Source organism: Lissotriton helveticus, chromosome 5_1 (genome assembly GCF_964261635.1).
Source record: "Lissotriton helveticus chromosome 5_1, aLisHel1.1, whole genome shotgun sequence".
In the NCBI taxonomy this organism is placed as follows: domain Eukaryota; kingdom Metazoa; phylum Chordata; class Amphibia; order Caudata; family Salamandridae; genus Lissotriton; species Lissotriton helveticus.
In genome coordinates, this window is record NC_136065.1 from 2143615232 (window position 1) to 2143637030 (window position 21799).

At 51.9% G+C, this 21799-nt stretch overlaps 1 protein-coding gene across 1 annotated transcript in view; it reads right to left on the reverse strand.

Annotated features, from left to right (window-relative positions):
- LRRC8A (leucine rich repeat containing 8 VRAC subunit A) overlaps positions 1–21799 on the reverse strand; it is a 50970-nt gene that overhangs the window by 12133 nt on the left and 17038 nt on the right. The window contains exon 3 of the mRNA XM_078646274.1: positions 1252–3415. Within this exon, the coding sequence (XP_078502400.1) occupies positions 1252–3408 (2157 nt within the window). The 5' untranslated portion in view covers positions 3409–3415. The remainder of the gene's footprint in view (positions 1–1251; positions 3416–21799) is intronic.

Sequence of the window (21799 nt, forward strand, 5' to 3'; positions counted from 1 at the left end):
GCTACGGGAACCCAGATGCCTACCGTACCTAGGGGTTAGAATCTATCACGACCCCACGGATCTCCTGGAGGGCAATGTCGGGAAGGCTATCCATGGAGTGAGAGAGAGTACAGAATTCTGGTCTACACTTCCACTATCTGTGGCTGGCAGAGTCGCCCTACTCAAAATGGTGGCTTTGCCACAGCTGTTGCATTTTGTGTAGACCTCCCAGAATGGATCTCAATGGGCTAAATCCAAGACGTTAAATACGGGATTTGTGTGGTGGTACGGCAGTCGCTGAGTGGCATTAACCACTATGCAGAGACCGACTGATGCAGGCGGCATGGCTCTCCCAGATTTTGAAAGCTACTACCTGGCAGCACAGTTACAATGGCTCACACAGTGGGTGGCCACAAGGGTTGGACGGACAGGGAACTTGTCAGCTGTCTTGCGTTGTTCTGGGGCTACCCACTCCGGGAGCGAGTGACAGCCCCGAATTTATGATGCTTCGTAGATGCTGGATTTGATGCCCCCAGAAGGCAAAACTAGGCGGCCATATGCTCCAGATTTTCTGATGGAATTTCTACTAGAACTTCCGCATGGAGGAGACTGTTGGGGGCTGAGAGATTGGGTGACAGCTGGGATCTGTTAAAGGGTGGTTTTCGACTCTCATTTGAAGACTTTAGAGAGTGACACAATCCATCACACAGGCACTTCCTCTTATATAGAGCGCTCACTGCAGCAATTCGAAAACACTGGAGTTCGGGATTGTCGGAACCTCTACACTCTAGAGGGTGCCAAGATATAGTTGCATCTTCAGGCACGTACAAAGCAGTCACCTGCTTATACCGACGTCGGGAAAATGTGATATCCCCCTTGACCGCCTGCGGTCGCGCTGGGAGGAGGACCTGGGTGTCCTCATAGAGGAGAAAGTCTGGGAAGATTCTTGTGAGTCGCTTCTCCTGGTCCAAAGGGAGATCGCCAGAAATTGGAAGACCCTGAGGGGGCCCAGTTGCGAGGGATGGAGAAGGGAAGTCCTCCGCTGGATGATTGTGAGGGAGTTGTCCATTTAATCTAATATGTGCATTGCTGTATTTCAAGATGCAAATTGCATCTCATAAAAAACCCCAAACCTAGAACAAAAGTCAGAGCCATGTTCTTAATCTTGATTCTGATGCAACCATCCTATACAAGCATGGGACAGCAGAAAGCTGGAGGTGAACCAATGGGCACAACCCTCAAGTAACGGCCACAGCACCCCCAACTACTCACCCGGTTGGCTGTCACGGCACAGTACTGAAGGTTCTGCAGGAGCCCGATGTCGGGAGGGATGACGGTGAGGTTATTGTGGCTGAGGTCCAAGTAGCGCAGCTTGCGGCAGAGGAAGAGCTGGGTGGGAATCTTGTCGATCTTGTTGCGGTTGAGGTAGAGCCGCTCCAGATTGGTGAGGTTGCCGATCTGGATAGGGATGTAGGCAATGTGATTGTACCAGAGCTTGAGGCAGGTGAGGCGGTGCAGGTGCTGGAAACTGATGATCTCCTCGATGGTCTTGAGGTTGTTGTCCTTGAGGTCGATTTCTTGCAGGTTGTGGAGACTGAAGATGGAGTGCGGGATGCGCTCCAGGTCACAGCGGAGGAGCTCCAGCTCGGTCAAGTTCACCATCTTTTTCAGGCTGTTCAGGACCATGAGCTTGGTGCCCTCGTTGTTGATGGAGAGCTTCTGCAGGTGGATGCCCACATCGGTCACCACCTGTGGCAGCTTGGTGAGGTTGCTCTTCAGCCGCAAGACCTTCAGCCGCTTCAGCTCTCGCAGGCCATCAATCACAATGTAGCGGTTGTTCTCGGCACTGAGGTTTCCAGTCAGGTGGAGCTCCTCCAAGTTCTTAAGGCTGTAAATCCAGAGCGGGATCTCTTTGATATCTGTAAACTTGATGTGTAAAGACTTTAGGTTCTCGCGAAGGAAGGCCAAGGCTGGGGCTTCTATTTTAGCAGCTGTGTGGTAGAGCCACAACTCCTTGAGGCTGGTGAGCTGGGCAATGCTGGGCGGGATGGTGACGTCAGGAATGAGCTCCAGCTTCAAGACCTCCAGCTCCAGCAAGTCGAAGACGGTGTCTGGGATGCCGCTGAGCATGAAGAGATGCAGCTCCAGCTTATCCTGCGAGTTCTTGGTGATTCTCTGCCGCAGCTTGTCCAGAGTCCACTCATTGTTAAGGTTCAACTGTCGCAGCTTGTTCTCGCTGACCTCAGAGAGGAAGACAGCAAAGCGCTTGGAGTAGAGGGGGTCGTACTGGTCAATGAGGTGCAGCATGAAGGCAAAGTCATTCTTGACGTCAGGAATGTCACTGTAGCTGCTCTCCTCCCGGATCGACTCAAAGGAGTACTTCTTCAGGGAGCGCCTCAGCATCCACCAGAGCGTGTACATGCAGATCAGGCCGTAGAAGATGACGAGGCTAATGTAGAAGGAGGCCAGGATCTTGAAGAGGGTGGCAAGGGGGTGGGCGCAGCGGAACATGCTGTAGCCGGTCAGGCTCTCAATGTCCACCTTGCAGTCCACGTCGAAGGTGATGTTACGGACATAGTACATAGTGTAGCTGATGATGAGAAGGAACTTTATGACCTTGATGATTGTTTGGCGCATATACAGGCGGTAAACGATGTCTCCTTCCTCCACATGAGTGCGGAACTTCTTCACCTTCTCAAACAACGCCTTAGCCTGCTCGCCTTCCTTCTTGTCTAAGACCCCAGTCTCGGAACGGTCCACAATGCCCTGCTCTATCCGGGACTTGGTTCTCTGCAACATAGGGACAGTGGCCTCCACATCCTCACTCACAGTGGAGGCCTTTTTATCCATTGAGCCATTCATCTTCCCGGGGGCTGGTTTGGAGTCACTTTCCTCTACTACAGTTTCAGATAGCGCTCTGGTGGTCCATGGTGAGTCAAAGCACTTTAGCAGGATTGAAACAAAGTGTTCCAGCTTGGAGCTGGTGCGGGGGAACTTGAACCAGAAGTTGCTGCAGGCCAGGAATATAAGTGTGTGCAGCAGAACTAGGTAAGGGAAGTACTTGGCAAACCAATGAAGGCGGTTCTCATAGCACACAGCGTCCACATAGTTGTACTGATGCCGGTCGAGGTCGTACTTGATGCCGGTCGGGCCAGGCTCCGCAGAGGAGATGATGCTGGCATTGTAGTAAGAGGCCTCGAGAGCCGGAGCGGACCAGGCACGGTGTGAGTCATTGCATGAGTCTTTGGTGACCCATTTGCATGGGAGGCAGATCATTTTGTCTTGTGTGACCTGCAGAGTCCCGCCGAAGACCGCAATCATCAACATGACAATCGAAATGTAGTCGGTGAACACGTCCCACCATGGCTTCAAGATGCGGTATGCAGGTTGGGTGTCAGCAAAATAACGAAGTTCAGTGATCGGAATCATGGTTTATCTGAAACGAAAGGAGCAGCAATCAATGGTGGTATATAATCAAAGGGGTCTGAACAATGCAGGTCTCTGGTCACACAGAGAATTAGCCACACTAGACCAGGCAGCGGAAACCACAAGCAGCCGTACAAAGCGCACCAACACATTTAGGGTCTGATAAAATAGTTCACTTTGCTCATTAAAAGGAACTGCTTTGTGACAACAATCAACAGATATATCTCTCTCTCTCTATATATATATATATATATATATATATATATATATATATATATATATATACACACACACACACACATACATACACACACATACATACACACCACTAGCATGCATAGTGTAGCTCATAAATTAATCGAACAGCACCCAAGGCATGTAGCTCATGCACTAACTACAGGAGGGGTTGAGTGTATACTCCGAATGAGACCCGATCGAATATTTTAAACGTCCTCCTTCACAGTCAACATTCAACAGTTTCATGCCCACCAACCTTCCCACCTTCAATTTACTGACCCTCAGACCTCTCTGCAGATTAAGCCTTCTTCCCCTCTAAACCTCAGACCTCCCTCAAAACCATCCGTCATGTGTCTTAGTTAGGCCCTGGGAGACACGCTACCATTATTCACCATGCAGGGCTAGAAAATTCCACTCGACCGCTCGCATAGTGGAGCTAAATTTAACAAGGTCGAGTTGTTTTTAGGTCCTACGCGCCCTTTCTGGAGAGTAGGAAAACAAACCAACTTTTGTCCTCTGTCTGTGAAAACGAGCAAATGTTACAAGATAAGATTCAAAGGCATTTTTATTGCTCACAAAGTTAATGAGCAATAAAGATGCCTTTAAATCTTGTTATCTGGTCACTTTTGCTTTGCTTTCACAGACTGAGGTCAAGTAGGTTGCAGTTAGGTTGAGGACATTTTTTTAAGGTACTAGTCCTGCAGGACTAGTACAATTTTTTTTAATTTTTCGAGCCCTGCCATGTACACGTTTCCTAAGTTGCCTTCTCTTTCACGTGACGGCTATTGACACACATTTACTAGCGTGCCAGAGGCAGATTAGTTTTTCTGACACCACCCCGGTTACAGATTCCACTTAATAAGATAATCATCACAACTTCTTGAACATCACGCACAAGGCCTCGGTACACATTGTGCAACTGGTATTAATTTTCATCCACAAGGCGACACAGCTATTAGTAGAATCATAATAAAGTTAGCCTGCCTAACGTCTCGGCTCGAGAACAAGGATGCCTTTCGTTATAAATTAACAAGCATTTCCGGGGTTAGGCAGAGGAGCACTTTGCTGTCATTGCGAGGTCAGACCCCCAGCTACTAGTTGATCCCTCGGCAGGAGATGTCCAGTTTGTGACCAAGACGGGGATTTACACTCTTTCCCTTCAGGTAGTGGGGTTGGGTCCACCAGATCCGGGGTTCTTGGCAGAAAACACACACACCAGGCATCTAGGTTAGGGAACACATAGCCGAAGGAGTACGAGATGTATACATCTATATACTGTTTTATATCTGTGCATATATGCATTGTTTCAGCAAAGATGGTGGAGCTTTTCATTCTGTTCACTGTCCTTTTATTTCTAATCATTTATCTGCTTCGGTCTATTGATCACCACAACACACATTCTATACAAGAATCACACTGGTTCAATAAATATTGACAACGCCCCGTTGTGTATTCCTTGTATACTTCTCTGAGAGTAAGAGTGACTAAGCGAAAAGGTTCTAGACCTGTTACCATAAGCCCTGAGAGGGGTTCAGAGTTGTCATGTTCTGTAGTTGCCAAAACCATTTGCTACCTGTCTAGGTTTAGGGGTGCATCGAGGGGCACTATGGGCTAGCTGGTCTCTAGGATGACATATCCTGCGGGGTGTATAGAATCAATCTGGTACCATCGCTACGCTTATGCTGTCCAACAAACACACAGTTCCTACTGGGAAGGGGTGAACTACACCACATCGCCCCACATCCTCAACCAACACAGAATGCTTTCTCATCTCGCCCCCCCACGCTGTTCATGTGTATTGACCAATCCCCACCTCTCACTTCCAGCCCTCATACTGGATGCAGGCCAACTGCCTGACAAGACTTGTCTTTGGAAACAATAACTCCCCGTGGGACGCCACCTGGCGGCCTCCCGAACTTGGACCCACACCACCAGCGACAGACCACGCCTGCGACCCTGGCATCATCCTGGACAGCAAACTCACCATGAAACACAAGATCAACAGAGTCTCCATCTGCTATTACACCCTTAGCATGCTCCGAAAGATCTTCAGACGGATTCCTGTTGACACCAGGAAAACCGCCACCCAAGCCCTAGTCACCAGCCGACTACCAAGGTAGCATGCTCTACGAAGGCAAAACCACACACCACCTGAAGAGACTCCAGATGATACAGAACTCAGGCGGCAGACTCAACCTCATCAAACAGAACCACATCAACACGCACCTCAAGAACCTCCACTGGCCCTCCGTCCAGAAGAGATTCCAATTCAAGCTGCTGATACATGCCTACAGGGCCCTCCACGATCAAGGACCATCATACATCAAGTGCCGTCTGAACTACCACCAACACTCCAGACACCTGCGCTCCGCCTTCCACGGCCTCGCTCACACTCCACGCATCTGCCAAAGCTACAGTGGAGGACGATCCTTCTCCTACCTCATCTCCAAGTGGTGGAACGACCCCCACACCCAACCTTCAAAGGCCATCCTCTCTCACAGAATTCAAGTCATCACATCAGGATCCTAGCACTTGGATACCCTCACAGGTGATCAGCCACGCTCTAAAAACCCTGAGTGATTGATACCAAACGTAGACCTTCCGTTGCCCTCAAACCTCAGAGTCGACATCATTTTCTCAACTTCTAGTCTCACTTACTTCCCAATTATAAACCGCAGACACCCCCACACTCACTTTAGCCCTGGACGCCTTTCCCACATCTTATACCACTCGAGATGCCACTCTACTCAGACTGGCACTATTCCAATCATACCACCAATTTCAGACCGCTGGCCAAGACAGTATGTTTCTCTCCTTTCCACCCTAAAATCTCACCACAGACTGATATGAAAAGCATTCATAGCTGTGGAACAAACATGGAGATGTGAAGTTTGTACTGGAGGTAAGGAGAGGGCACAACACTGCATTACAATGGACTCTGGTGGTATACTGTATAAAGGTGAACACAAAGGTGTTCCATCCCTAGCAAGTGGTGCCGAGGCCTTTACACTGTTCCCGATTCATGATCTCTAAAACTGCGATCTCATTGACCGGTCGCAGATCACTCCACCTCCACTCTTCCACTGTAGTGGTCTCTGAGGAACATCCCAGATTACCAGACCTCTGTAGCAGAGAACCCCAAGGCTGGTCCCAGATCACCAGGCGTCAGCAGCAGAGGTCACCAATATCAGTACTAGATTACCAGACCATGTTGACCTCTGCTGCAGACGTCTGGTAATCTGGTCCTGATCTTGGTGACCTCTGCTGCTGAGATCAGGAACAGATTACCAGACGTCTGCAGCAGAGGTCACCAAGATCAGGACCAGATTACCAGACCTCAGCAGCAGAGGTCACCAAGATCAGGACCAGATCACCAGACCTCAGCAGCAGAGGTCACCAAGATCAGGACCAGATTACCAGACCTCAGAAGCAGAGGTCACCAAGATCAGGACCATATTACCAGACCTCAGCAGCAGAGGTCATCAAGATCAGGACCAGATTACCAGACCTTAGCAGCAGAGGTCACCAAGATCAGGACCAGATTACCAGACCGCTGTAGCAGAGAACCCCAAGGCTGGTCCCAGATCACCAGACGTCAGCAGCAGCACTGGTCACCAAGATCAGGACCAGATCACCAGACCACAGCAGCAGAGGTCACCAAGATCCAGATTACCAGACCTCAGCTGCAGAGGTCACCAAGATCAGGGCCAGATCACCAGACAGCAGCAGAGGTCGCCAAGATCAGGACCAGATTACCAGACCTCTGTAGCAGAGTACCCCAAGGCTGGTCCCAGATCACCAGACGTCTGCAGCAGAGGTCACCAAGATCAGGACCAGATTACCAGACCTCAGCAGCAGAGGTCACCAAGATCAGGACCAGATCACCAGACCTCAGCAACAGAGGTCACCAAGATCAGGACAAGATCACTAGACGTCTGCAGCAGAGGTCACCAAGATCAGGACCAGATTACCAGACCTCAGCAGCAGAGGTCACCAAGATCAGGACCAGATCACCAGACGTCTGCAGCAGGTCACCAAGATCAGGAGCAGATTACCAGACCTCAGCAGCAGAGGTCACCAAGATCAGGAGCAGAGCACCAGACCACAGCAGCAGAGGTCACCAAGATCAGGACCAGATTACCAGACCTCAGCAGCAGAGGTCACCAAGATCAGGACTAGATTACCAGACCTCAGCAGCAGAGGTCACCAAGATCAGGAGCAGATCACCAGACCTCAGCAGCAGAGGTCACCAAGATCAGGAGCAGATCACCAGACCTCAGCAGCAAATGTCACCAAGATCAGGAGCAGATCACCAGACCTCAGCAGCAGAGGTCTCCAAGATCAGGAGCAGATCACCAGACCTCAGCAGCAGAGGTCACCAAGATCAGGACCAAATTACCAGACCTCAGACGCAGAGGTCACCAAGATCAGGAGCAGATTACCAGACCTCAGCAAAAGAGGTCACCAAGATCAGGACCAGATTACCAGACCTCTGTAGCAGAGGTCACCAAGATCAGGACCAGATCACCAGACGTCAGCAGCAGAGGTCACCAAGATCAGGACCAGATTACCAGACCTCAGCAGCAGAGGTCACCAAGATCAGGACCAGATCACCAGACGTCTGCAGCAGAGGTCACCAAGATCAGGACCAGATCACCAGACGTCTGCAGCAGGTCACCAAGATCAGGAGTAGATTACCAGACCTCAGCAGCAGAGGTCACCAAGATCAGGACTAGATTACCAGACCTCAGCAGCAGAGGTCACCAAAATCAGGAGCAGATCACCAGACCTCAGCAGCAGAGGTCACCAAGACCAGGAGCAGATCACCAGACGTCAGCAGCAGAGGTCACCAAGATCAGGAGCAGATCACCAGACCTCAGCAGCAAATGTCACCAAGATCAGGAGCAGATCACCAGACCTCAGCAGCAGAGGTCACCAAGATCAGGAGCAGATCACCAGACCTCAGCAGCAGAGGTCACCAAGATCAGGACCAGATTACCAGACCTCTGTAGCAGAGAACCCCAAGGCTGGTCCCAGATCACCAGACGTCTGCAGCAGAGGTCACCAAGATCAGGAGCAGATCACCAGACCTCAGCAGCAAATGTCACCAAGATCAGGAGCAGATCACCAGACCTCAGCAGCAGAGGTCACCAAGATCAGGACCAGATTACCAGACCTCAGCAGCAGAGGTCACCAAGATCAGGAGCAGATCACCAGACCTCAGCAGCAAATGTCACCAAGATCAGGAGCAGATCACCAGACCTCAGCAGCAGAGGTCACCAAGATCAGGACCAGATTACCAGACCTCTGTAGCAGAGAACCCCAAGGCTGGTCCCAGATCACCAGACCTCAGCAGCAGAGGTCACCAAGATCAGGAGCAGATCACCAGACCTCAGCAGCAAATGTCACCAAGATCAGGAGCAGATCACCAGACCTCAGCAGCAGAGGTCACCAAGATCAGGACCAGATTACCAGACCTCAGCAGCAGAGGTCACCAAGATCAGGACCAGATTACCAGACCTCAGCAGCAGAGGTCACCAAGATCAGGAGCAGATCACCAGACCTCAGCAGCAAATGTCACCAAGATCAGGAGCAGATCACCAGACCTCAGCAGCAGAGGTCACCAAGATCAGGAGCAGATCACCAGACCTCAGCAGCAAATGTCACCAAGATCAGGAGCAGATCACCAGACCTCAGCAGCAGAGGTCACCAAGATCAGGAGCAGATCACCAGACCTCAGAAGCAAATGTCACCAAGATCAGGAGCAGATCACCAGACCTCAACAGCAGAGGTCACCAAGATCAGGAGCAGATCACCAGACCTCAGCAGCAAATGTCACCAAGATCAGGAGCAGATCACCAGACCTCAGCAGCAGAGGTCACCAAGATCAGGAGCAGATCACCAGACCTCAGCAGCAAATGTCACCAAGATCAGGAGCAGATCACCAGACCTCAGCAGCAGAGGTCACCAAGATCAGGAGCAGATCACCAGACCTCAGACGCAGAGGTCACCAAGATCAGGAGCAGATTACCAGACCTCAGCAGCAGAGGTCACCAAGATCAGGACCAGATTACCAGACCTCTGTAGCAGAGAACCCCAAGGCTGGTCCCAGATCACCAGACGTCTGCAGCAGAGGTCACCAAGATCAGGACCAGATTACCAGACCTCAGCAGCAGAGGTCACCAAGATCAGGACCAGATCACCAGACCTCAGCAGCAGAGGTCACCAAGATCAGGACCAGATTACCAGACCTCAGACGCAGAGGTCACCAAGATCAGGACCAGATTACCAGACCTCAGCAGCAGAGGTCACCAAGATCAGGAGCAGATCACCAGACCTCAGCAGCAGAGGTCACCAAGATCAGGACCAGATTACCAGACCTCAGACGCAGAGGTCACCAAGATCAGGAGCAGATTACCAGACCTCAGCAGCAGAGGTCACCAAGATCAGGAGCAGATCACCAGACCTCAGCAGCAGAGGTCACCAAGATCAGGACCAGATTACCAGACGTCAGCAGAAGAGGTCACCAAGATCAGGACCAGATTACCAGACTTCTGATTCAAGCGCCCTATAACTAACGTCTTTCCTTCCAACTCACCGCCCTGAGATCACGTGGGTGGATTTAGATTATCTGACTGCTTCATCAAGAGCAGGGTCCATAAAGGGACAGCAGGGTGCCATACAGTTCCAAAAACAACAGGCTAGAAAGAGTTTTGTGATGCTCTATAAAAACCAGACCGAATACAGGAGACTGGCATTTGCCCTCGCATGATCTCGGAGTACCAGACCTCCATGGAGAGATTAACAGTGGAGAGGAAGAGAAGAGCAAATCCTGCCAAGCTAGACCAAAGATGACTCGAAGAGGGGGCTAGTTCAGATTACTCTCATCTGCTGTCTTACCACTCGTTCACAAAGATGGCGGCCACCAGCTCTATAAGGGAGAACATCAAATATTGTCCGTCTTGCAGCAGGTCGAGAGGAGTGAAAGAAAGAAGGAAGGACAGAGAGGGCTGTACCTAACAGAAAGAATGAAAGAAAGTAGTGGAAAGAGAAAGCAAGAGGGCTGGAGCAGACAGCTAGCATGAAAGGTGGACAGAGTCTGAGAGGGCTACAGTGGAGAGAGAAAGCACAGGAGAGCTCACGCAGACAGAACGATAGACCCCAAGTCGGGAGAGAGACAGGGGATGGAGGGGGAAGAGTGGGGATTGAGTTGACTAAAATAAAGAGAGAAGCCAACATCTAGATTATCTATTTTTCTACATACATAAACTATTTTTGTGTATGGACTAAAATGATGTGGAATAAATGATAAAGATTGTATAATGCCCTTCTGGGATTTTGACATTAGATGTGAAACAGAACTTGGAAGACAAACACGACAAGTTAGAGAAGGCGAACATCATAAACCGAGATAAGGATCGAACCTGCGTAGTATACCTCATTGTTGTAACTAGGAAGACAGAGTAACCCGGCTTAAATCCTCCAAGAGCCGAATCACACAGACAGTAGAAGTCCTGATGGGAGAGGTCAACCGGTCGAGATGGCTTTCTAAAATGGACTTGACCTCTGGCTAGCATCTGGTTATCATTTGGTTCCAGAAGGTCCTTGCACCTTCTGGGTATTTGTGTATACAAATATTCATCTGCACTTTTTAGGTCTGGCTTCACAGAGAAGATGTCTATTTGACCTATTGTTACCAATTCTTTAAATTTCGGCAGATGGGTTACTCCGTCACAACGGTGACCGATATCTTGCCTGTTGAAATATAAATCTCATAGGAACTAATGACATTCAGATTTTGGCGGATGGGATATCAAGAATGCAAAATTATTCATGACAAACATCTGCATCAAAACTAACTCCCCAAGAATGTAAAAGGCATGCGACTGATCAATCTAACAATCTCCCCAAGTATTTCAGTTAGTCATGTATTGAACCACACAATTAACTAGCCTTAGAACCTACCTATGGCTGCATGGAGCAGCATGCTATCCGTCTACAGAATGCTTCAAGGCATCGCTGGGGGGGGGGGGGGGGGGGGGTAGCAAGTGTCACATAAATTCACAATACAAGGCAGTAAAATCCAGTTCTTCGCGTAGATTACTTCTAAACTGAAAACAATGCTCTTTCGCTGCTGATTTCCAGGTCTCGGTTTATTGTGCTAAGCACCATTTGTCCATACCTACGGGTACATGGAATGGCATATTACAGCCGGACCAACTGGCTTTTCCAGTCCTTCTTTTTAGGTCTAGCCTAGGCAGCGCTTGCCCTGTCTCTTAGAGACATGCTGTATTCAGGATATTAGTCACACCACTTTTGTCCTGGTTGGCTCAGATATATAAATTCCTGATAGCAAACACAAGGAGATGGACTGAGCGCTGAAACTTTTCAGACACTCACCCCCAGTCACAGAACTGGGTGGAATCCATCATCTTTCTACCCAGATCTGTGACTGGGGGTGAATGTCTGAAAAATGTCAGCGCTCCGTCCATCATCTCCTTGTGTTTGCTTTGTTCACCCTAAGTTGGCAGGGTATGCCCAGACGTGGGTCCCTTGCTCACTTTGCAACTGGATTCAAGCTAACCTGGCTGATAAGGGCTGTTAACCCGAAACCGGTCCCAGGATGCTTGTTTCTGGTCCAGGGAAGACATGGCTTTGCAGTTCGGCTGGACTGTTCCCATAAGGCACAGGGTCAAGACTGATTTGCATATAGCTGTGTCTGAACTGGGGTGGCGAACTGAGCTAAAGAACGATGATGGATTCAACCCAGATCTGTGACTGGGGGTGAGTGTCTGAAAAGTGTCAGTGCTCCGTCCATCATCTCCTTGTGTTTGCTATATAAATTCCTGCTACCATATTTTATTTTTTTATTTTACAACCAATTTTTTTAATTCATTACTACCATTTTTTCAAATTACCCAACACATTAGTTCACATATTTCTCAGGGTTTTTATGCCCACTTTGCCCTTCATTCATAACACAATGCCATTAGTGCTTTTACAAAGAATAAACTATACAAGAGACATTGATTTTGCATATTCACACAATACATCTTATAAACCATTTTCAAATAGGGAATTTAAAGTGAACAATTCTTTGTTAACTTTAAATTCCCTTTTTGCGGTTTTATTCACGCGATCTCGACTCGTAGGTATTGGAGTGCTTTACATGAGCACCGGGTTCAGTACACACGGTAACATATTTTTTGTAGGATAGATTAGGTGATTGCCCAGAACCACGAGATGTTAAGTCCATGCAGAGACTTGACCCTCATCCCCCAGCTCCCGAGTTGGCCGCTCTGGCCATTACCCACATCCTCTCCCCTTCGTATCCGTTTCCTCCCAACCCCTTGACAAAAGCAGTGTCTTTATTATTCACAAACTAGCCCCCTTTGAGGTTTTTTCTACCCTGTGATGTTTTTTTTCGCTCTGTCTAAAACTCTTTCCCAAAACTTTCTCCAAGATATCCAGAGCACACCAATCTGAAGGTGTGACCGGCTGGCCAATGACAAAGCATCCTCACCCTTGTATCCCATACCCAATCACAGAGTAGCTTTCCTGGCGAGCCCCCAATCACAGCTCCAACACCCTTTTCATTCTCTGTGTGGGGCAGGAGGCTGCATGTTGCTGTTGCTGTGAACGTTGGGTGGCCTGTGTGGTGACGGGAACCTTGGTGGCGGAGGTTTGTACTCTTTCAGGAATTATTATAGCCACAGAGAGGAAGGTAGGTGCCTCCTGAGTCCGCAGGGCGTCCTGTAGGAATGGGGCATTACCGTCGGATTATCGCTAAACCCTTTCCTATATGTTACATTTCAGGGCGGGTATGGTCATGTGTGTGCGTGCGCTGAATTGTCTTAACAATCAATGTTAAAGGGGTGGGGTGTAAATGTAATAGTACTTGTATAGTGCAGGAATCGACCCAGGAGGGTATCTCGGCGCTTGTACGCATACCGCTGTGGACCCTTCCTGGCTTTTCCCTGTGAGGTGTCCACTCCTGGGCACCCCCCAGGTGCAGCCAGGCATCCCAGCGCTGTTGGGGCCCTTGTGGAGATTAAGCAAGCTATTGCCCAGAGTTGCAGAGTGGGACCCATGATTAGAGTAGGCACCGAGGCGAGAATGATCAGGTCCGAGGAAATTGAGCCCAAGACCCGCCGAGGCGGGGAATTGAACCCTGGTCCCGGGCTAGACCTCTGCATCAGAGTCTGCCGCTCTAACCATTGAGCCACCCGTGAGGTGGAGGTCTTCTTCAATTTTTGGTGCTTGAGGATAGAGCGTGGGTTTGCTGGCAGAAGCCACTGGGAAGCTTGGCCTCAGTCCAGGGCGTTCTGTGGCTCTGCCACCTGTACTCAATAAGCTGCACAGGCTGTCCCACACTTCACTGAGTCCCTGTAAACTGGCGCCTGTGGCAGCACACACTGGCATCAGCGAATCAGCTCCTTGTGTACAGAGGAGTTCTAATAAGTGATAATGTCCCACTTCGATAGCAGTGTCTGTTTCTCACTTGGCACCTCTTGTAAACGCTCCCTCTGATAACTTTGTCTGATGTTGATTCTCACGCGCAATCGCCTATAAACGTCCTAAGTTCTCACCCACAATCTGATGTCCCATGCCTCAACACCTCTTATAAACGACCCCTGGAAAACAGCCCTGGTTACTTATCTGTTTCCCGTCAGTTTTTAGCAGTATTTCTTATCTCTCTCTCCCATCTATCTCTCCTTCACTGGCTCCCCATCTGCCCCCTTACTACTTCTTGTGGAAGAGGTGTGGCGCAGCGGCCAGGGTGCCTGACTCCGGGGTTCACGGTTCGATCCCCGGTGCCGGCGGCAGGTTACCCCAGCACCATGCGACTCTGGGCAATAGCTCGCTTAATCTCCCCCACGGCCCCCAGCGCCTTGACACCCTCGGGTAATTGTGCGCTTTACAAATACTGGATTTAATTTCATTTTATTTCCTCTCTCTCCTCCCATTCTCCCCTCGCCGGTCTTAAGAACCTATAAAACGCTGCAGTTTACTTTGTCTGGCACATAATTTCTTACGTTATTATTTCTTAAGATCCCTGCCAGTGCTGAATTGCGATAGCGCTCGCGCAGCCCCCTCCAGCACTCCTCGCGCAGCCCCCTCCAGCACTCCTCGCGCAGCCCCCTCCAGCACTCCTCGCGCAGCCCCCTCCAGCACTCCTCGCGCAGCCCCCTCCAGCACTCCTCGCGCAGCCCCCTCCAGCACTCCTCGCGCAGCCCCCTCCAGCACTCCTCGCGCAGCCCCCTCCAGCACTCCTCGCGCAGCCCCCTCCAGCACTCCTCACACAGCCCCCTCCAGCACTCCTCGCACAGCCCCCTCTAGCACTCCTCACACAGCCCCCTCCAGCACTCCTCACACAGCCCCCTCCAGCACTCCTCGCGCAGCCCCCTCTAGCGCTCGCACAGCCCCCTCTAGCACTCGCACAGCCCCCTCCAGCACTCGCACAGCCCCCTCTAGCACTCGCACAGCCCCCTCTAGCGCTCGCACAGCCCCCTCTAGCACTCGCACAGCCCCCTCTAGCACTCGCACAGCCCCCTCCAGCACTCCTCGCGCAGCCCCCTCCAGCACTCCTCACACAGCCCCCTCCAGCACTCCTCACACAGCCCCCTCTAGCACTCGCACAGCCCCCTCCAGCACTCGCACAGCCCCCTCCAGCACTCGCACAGCCCCCTCTAGCGCTCGCACAGCCCCCTCTAGCGCTTGCTCAGCCCCTCCAGCACTTGCACAGCCCCCTCCAGCACTCGCACAGCCCCCTCTAGCACTCCTCGCACAGCCCCCTCTAGCGCTCGCGCAGCCCCCTCCAGCACTCGCACAGCCCCCTCTAGCGCTCGCACAGCCCCCTCTAGCACTCCTCGCACAGCCCCCTCTAGCACTCCTCGCACAGCCCCCTCTAGCACTCCTCGCACAGCCCCCTCTAGCGCTTGCTCAGCCCCTCCAGCACTTGCACAGCCCCCTCCAGCACTCGCACAGCCCCCTCCAGCACTCGCACAGCCCCCTCTAGCGCTCGCGCAGCCCCCTCTAGCACTCCTCGCACAGCCCCCTCTAGCACTCCTCGCACAGCCCCCTCCAGCACTCCTCACGCAGCCCCCTCCAGCACTCCTCGCGCAGCCCCCTCCAGCACTCCTCGCGCAGCCCCCTCCAGCACTCCTCGCGCAGCCCCCTCCAGCACTCCTCGCGCAGCCCCCTCCAGCACTCCTCACACAGCCCCCTCCAGCACTCCTCGCGCAGCCCCCTCCAGCACTCCTCGCACAGCCCCCTCTAGCACTCCTCGCACAGCCCCCTCCAGCACTCGCACAGCCCCCTCTAGCGCTCGCGCAGCCCCCTCTAGCACTCCTCGCACAGCCCCCTCTAGCACTCCTCGCGCAGCCCCCTCTAGCACTCCTCGCACAGCCCCCTCTAGCACTCCTCGCACAGCCCCCTCTAGCACTCCTCGCACAGCCCCCTCTAGCACTCCTCGCACAGCCCCCTCTAGCACTCCTCGCACAGCCCCCTCTAGCGCTCCTCGCACAGCCCCCTCTAGCACTCCTCACACAGCCCCCTCCAGCACTCCTCGCACAGCCCCCTCCAGCACTCCTCGCACAGCCCCCTCTAGCACTCCTCGCACAGCCCCCTCCAGCACTCCTCGCGCAGCCCCCTCTAGCGCTCGCACAGCCCCCTCTAGCACTCGCACAGCCCCCTCCAGCACTCGCACAGCCCCCTCCAGCACTCGCACAGCCCCCTCTAGCACTCCTCACACAGCCCCCTCTAGCACTCCTCGCACAGCCCCCTCTAGCGCTCGCACAGCCCCCTCTAGCACTCCTCGCACAGCCCCCTCTAGCACTCCTCGCACAGCCCCCTCTAGCGCTTGCTCAGCCCCCTCTAGCACTCCTCGCACAGCCCCCTCTAGCACTCCTCGCACAGCCCCCTCTAGCGCTCCTCGCACAGCCCCCTCTAGCACTCCTCACACAGCCCCCTCCAGCACTCCTCGCACAGCCCCCTCCAGCACTCCTCGCACAGCCCCCTCTAGCACTCGCACAGCCCCCTATAGCGCTTGCTCAGCCCCCTCTAGCACTCCTCGCACAGCCCCCTCTAGCACTCCTCGCACAGCCCCCTCTAGCGCTCCTCGCACAGCCCCCTCTAGCACTCCTCACACAGCCCCCTCCAGCACTCCTCGCACAGCCCCCTCCAGCACTCCTCGCACAGCCCCCTCTAGCGCTCGCACAGCCCCCTCTAGCGCTCGCACAGCCCCCTCTAGCACTCGCACAGCCCCCTCCAGCACTCGCACAGCCCCCTCCAGCACTCGCACAGCCCCCTCTAGCACTCCTCACACAGCCCCCTCTAGCACTCCTCGCACAGCCCCCTCTAGCGCTCGCACAGCCCCCTCTAGCACTCCTCGCACAGCCCCCTCTAGCACTCCTCGCACAGCCCCCTCTAGCACTCCTCGCACAGCCCCCTCTAGCACTCGCACAGCCCCCTCTAGCGCTCGCGCAGCCCCCTCTAGCACTCCTCGCACAGCCCCCTCTAGCACTCCTCGCACAGCCCCCTCTAGCACTCCTCGCGCAGCCCCCTCTAGCACTCCTCGCACAGCCCCCTCTAGCACTCCTCGCACAGCCCCCTCTAGCACTCCTCGCACAGCCCCCTCTAGCACTCCTCGCACAGCCCCCTCCAGCACTCCTCGCGCAGCCCCCTCTAGCACTCGCACAGCCCCCTCTAGCGCTCGCACAGCCCCCTCTAGCACTCGCACAGCCCCCTCTAGCACTCGCACAGCCCCCTATAGCGCTTGCTCAGCCCCTCCAGCACTCGCACCCCCTCTAGCACTCGCACAGCCCCCTCTAGCACTCGCACAGCCCCCTCTAGCGCTTGCTCAGCCCCTCCAGCACTCGCACAGCCCCCTCCAGCACTCGCACAGCCCCCTGCCCCCCCCCCGCCCAGCCCCCTCTAGCACTCGCCCAGCCCCCTCCAGCACTTGCACAGCCCCCTCCAGCACTCGCACAGCCCCCTCTAGCACTCGCCCAGCCCCCTCTAGCACTCGCCCAGCCCCCTCCAGCACTTGCACAGCCCCCTCCAGCACTCGCACAGCCCCCTCCAGCACTCGCACAGCCCCCTCTAGCGCTCGCACAGCCCCCTCTAGCGCTCGCACAGCCCCTCCAGCACCTTGCACAGCCCCCTCTAGCACTCCCACAGCCCCCTCCAGCACTCGCACAGCCCCCTCTAGCGCTCGCACAGCCCCCTCTAGCGCTCGCACAGCCCCCTATAGCGCTTGCTCAGCCCCTCCAGCACTCGCACAGCCCCCTCTAGCGCTTGCACAGCCCTCTAAGCACACGACCCAGTGCGGAGGCTTCTAAGCCATTCCTGCTCTGCAGGCTGCATGTCAGGAGACTGGACTTGCTCAAAATACTTTTAAAAAAATAGAAAGGGGGCTGCCCAGGAAAGTGGAAATAAAATCTGGACGGCATGAAATACTTTCCGAGGAGACATATGTGACCCATTGCCAGAATCAGATGCAGATAGTTCAGATGAGGAGGGAGAGGAAGGGTGAGAAGACCATTAGGACTGATGTGGGATTGGGGGCAAGAGGGGTAACGATGTCTGCGTGTATTTAACAAAGAATTGTTTTAAATGTGAAACGGGATCTAAACGAGCTGGGAACACATCCAATATATATGCTTATGTATGTATTGCCAAATTTCTTTTTGTTTTAATAAAAACAGTTTAAAAAAAATAAAAAATAGAAAGGGGTGCGAGTAGCTATGTACATACTGCACAAGAAAAGCAATTGGCAGCACATTGGCGCAAGCTTCTCAACCAGGGCATGTGCTGACATCACACTTAACAAAACATTTCGAAAAACAGTTGGCTAGTTGTCCCACCATTGGGAGGGGAGGGGTGCAAAAGAGGTGGGAGGGCAAGGTTATAATGTGCTCAACCAGATTCAATCTCATCCATGCTTCTAGGTTTTTTTAATGGTGCCTCCCACAAACGCCCAATGGCAATTGACCATAAAGCATCAAACCATGGAGCTATTCATATGAAATGCTTTGGTCATGGCTTCAGTAAGGCATTTCTAATATAGTAACTTATGCCGGTAACAGAAATTATGATTTGCACGGAGCTCATGTTTCTGATAAACAAGTTAAAAAAACATAATACTCTTATGCAGCTGTGCAGCACTAACTGAAAAAGGTTGGCTTGTGTACCAATAGACCATAAAACAGGCACATACTCAAAACACCGGCCCTTTCACGGTCCTCTCAAAGCAACCCACCTGGCACTGCTTAATAGGCAGGGCCACTGCGATTATGCAGCAGGAAAGGGACATATTATGTGGCAGATTTGAGTAAATTATGCAGCAAGAAAAGGCAAATTATGCAGCGTAATGCTGCACATTTTGTAATAGTATTACTTCAATACTTAGACAAGTAGAAAACTAAAATCAAGGCCACTATAATAAATATGTTAACACTTGAACAGCGCTAGAGTAGAACTCTATTTGGCGTATGCCCTGTATTTACAGAAATCCCGAACGTTTTCATGCCCAGAAACTGCCTTCTAACAAGTTACAAGAAAACAGCCTGTGGCAATGCACCCCTGCCTTGCTTCGTGGATTTCTTTTATTGCTGATGCTACAGCTGGGATGTTTTTTACAACAACAAAAACATAACTCAGAAACATTGGTATTTGCAACCCCAATAGCTCAAACTTTCACTAATGTGACACCGATCGCATTACACATGCTTGTTATTTAATTGTTAAACAGCGAGGGGGCAATGAGTTGTTTGTGTATCTTGTGTAGTGTGTTGTGCGGTCTCTGAGCTTCTATGACCCTGAACCCACGAGGGTGCCGGAGGGAGTAATGAGGACATCCAAGCGGAGAGCGGTTCTACTAGCAGGCCAGGGGGCCAGGACACGAGGTGAACAGGTTGTTCAATGCTTTGTACATTTGGCTGCACCTTCAGGGACGCACACGCTGGGACATTAAAGGACTACACTAACCTCAGGCCTAGAATATTTGGGGAAAACTTACATTTTCATGAAATAGCCAGGCAATGGCATTTACTCTTTTGCCTCCAGGCCTACTCTGGGTTAAGTGTGGATCTAAAAAGAAAACCAGTAACCAAGGTCACCCCTGGCTCCATCTTCTAGGGAGCTGAACTCAACTGCAGAACAGACTCTGGAGTGAACAGAGGGGCACACTGCCAATGTGGATGATCTATATAGGAAGGGGAGAAGGCTCAGAGGGGGCACTGAAGCACACTGCCCTTTTGTTGGTCTCTTTAGGAAGAGAGGGGGCTCCGAGGGGACACTTGGTCACTCAGTCCCTGTGTATAGTAACTCCATATTTGTAAAGCGCAAACTAATCACCCCCAAGGGTCTCAAGGCGCTGGGGGATTAAGCGAGCTATTGCCCAGAGTCGTACGGTGCTGGGCTGAGCTAGTGCCCAGAATCGAACCGCGAACCCTGTGTTTCGGAATCAGCTGGCCTAGCCACTGCGCCACACATCTCCCTGATCGCCACACATCTTCCTATAGTCTGTTTAGGAAGAGAGGGGCTTCAAGGGGTCGATGGTGCACACTGCCCCTATATAGGGTCTCTTTAGGAATAGGAGAGGGCTCCGAGAGGACACTGGCCCTGTGTATAGTCCCTTTAAGAAGAGGAGAGGCCTCTAAGGGGACATTAGAGGCCATTTCTCTTTGTAGGGTCCCTTTAGGAAGAGAGGCGGGCTCCGAGGGCACACTGCCCCTGTGTATAGTCTCTTTAGAAAGGGGAGGGGGCTGTTATATGAAATGAAATTAAATGTGTGAAGCGCAGAACATTCACCCGTAGGTGTCCAGGAGCTAGCTCATCAGACAGGATTAACTGAATGGTTCAGGGCCACACCAGAGGTCAAACAGCCAAGTCTTCAAGGTTTTCCTGAAGGCCAACAGGTGCGTTTCTTGTTTCAGCCTCAGAGGGAGGGAGTACCACAGTCTGGCCATGCCGACAAAAAACTTGTTCCACCCCAGGAGCATTTTTTAAAACTGGGAACTATCAGGTTATGGGAATGGGACGAGCGAAGATTGCGAGCAGGTATGTAAGGCTGTAAGTTATATTTAAAAAAGCCCGGCCCTATTTCATGTGTGGCCTTAAAAGCGATACAAAAAGCCTGAAACTCGATCCGCCTCTTCACTGGCAGCCAGTGTAGTTCTTTGAGCACTGGTGAGACAGATTTGTGTCTTGGAATGCTCAACAGAAGACGAGCAGCAGCGTTTTGCACAATCTGTAGCTTGGACAGGCACTTCTTTCAAAGGTTGATAAATAAACTGTTACAGTAATCAGCTCTAAACAAAACCAGAGCAGAGACCACTAGCTTCCACAGCTCAACCGGAATACATGGAAGAATCCTTCTCAGTAGTTTTAGTGTGTAAAAAGAGGGATGTGAACTGATCCACGTGGCTTTCAAAAGAAAGCAGAGTCAAACGTGATTGCCAGGTTTTTCACCTTATTCGTAGGCGTTGGTAGCGGGCCCAATTCCAAAGGTCACAAAGTAGGGCACCAGAAATTAGTATGGCCACCAAAAAGTAGGACTTCGGTCTTACTAGAATTCAGTTTCAAACAATTGGTGGCTATCCAATCCCCAACCTGACGAAGACAGGTGTGAAACTGTGCAACAGTATCAGCAGGCGAGCCTGTCACTGAGACTGCAATCTGGGTGTCATCGGCATAAGAAATAGACGAAAAACCCAGGGACCGGATTAGCCTTGCCAGTGGTGCAACATAAATGTTAAAAAGGGTTGGGTTTAACGAAGAACCCGGTGGCACTCCGCATGGCAGTGTAACATTCGGTGACTTGAACTCACAAGGGCCACAAATTGCTCCCGATCAGACAAGAATGATTCAATTAAAGCAAACGCTTTCTCTTAAATACCAATACCCTTCAGTACTTCCAATCATTTTTGGTGGTTCACCGTATCAAATGCGGCAGAGAGGTCAAGCAGCACAAGACTGCATTGCCTCCTGCATCAACGGTCTTCCTAATCAGTTCGGACGCTGTGATCAATGTCAGTTCTGTACTTTCCAAAACCAAACTGAGTGGCATCCAGGAAAGTATGCTTCTCGATATATTCAGATATAGCACCACTCATGGCTTTCTCTACCATCTCAGCAGGCAGAGGGAGTCTGG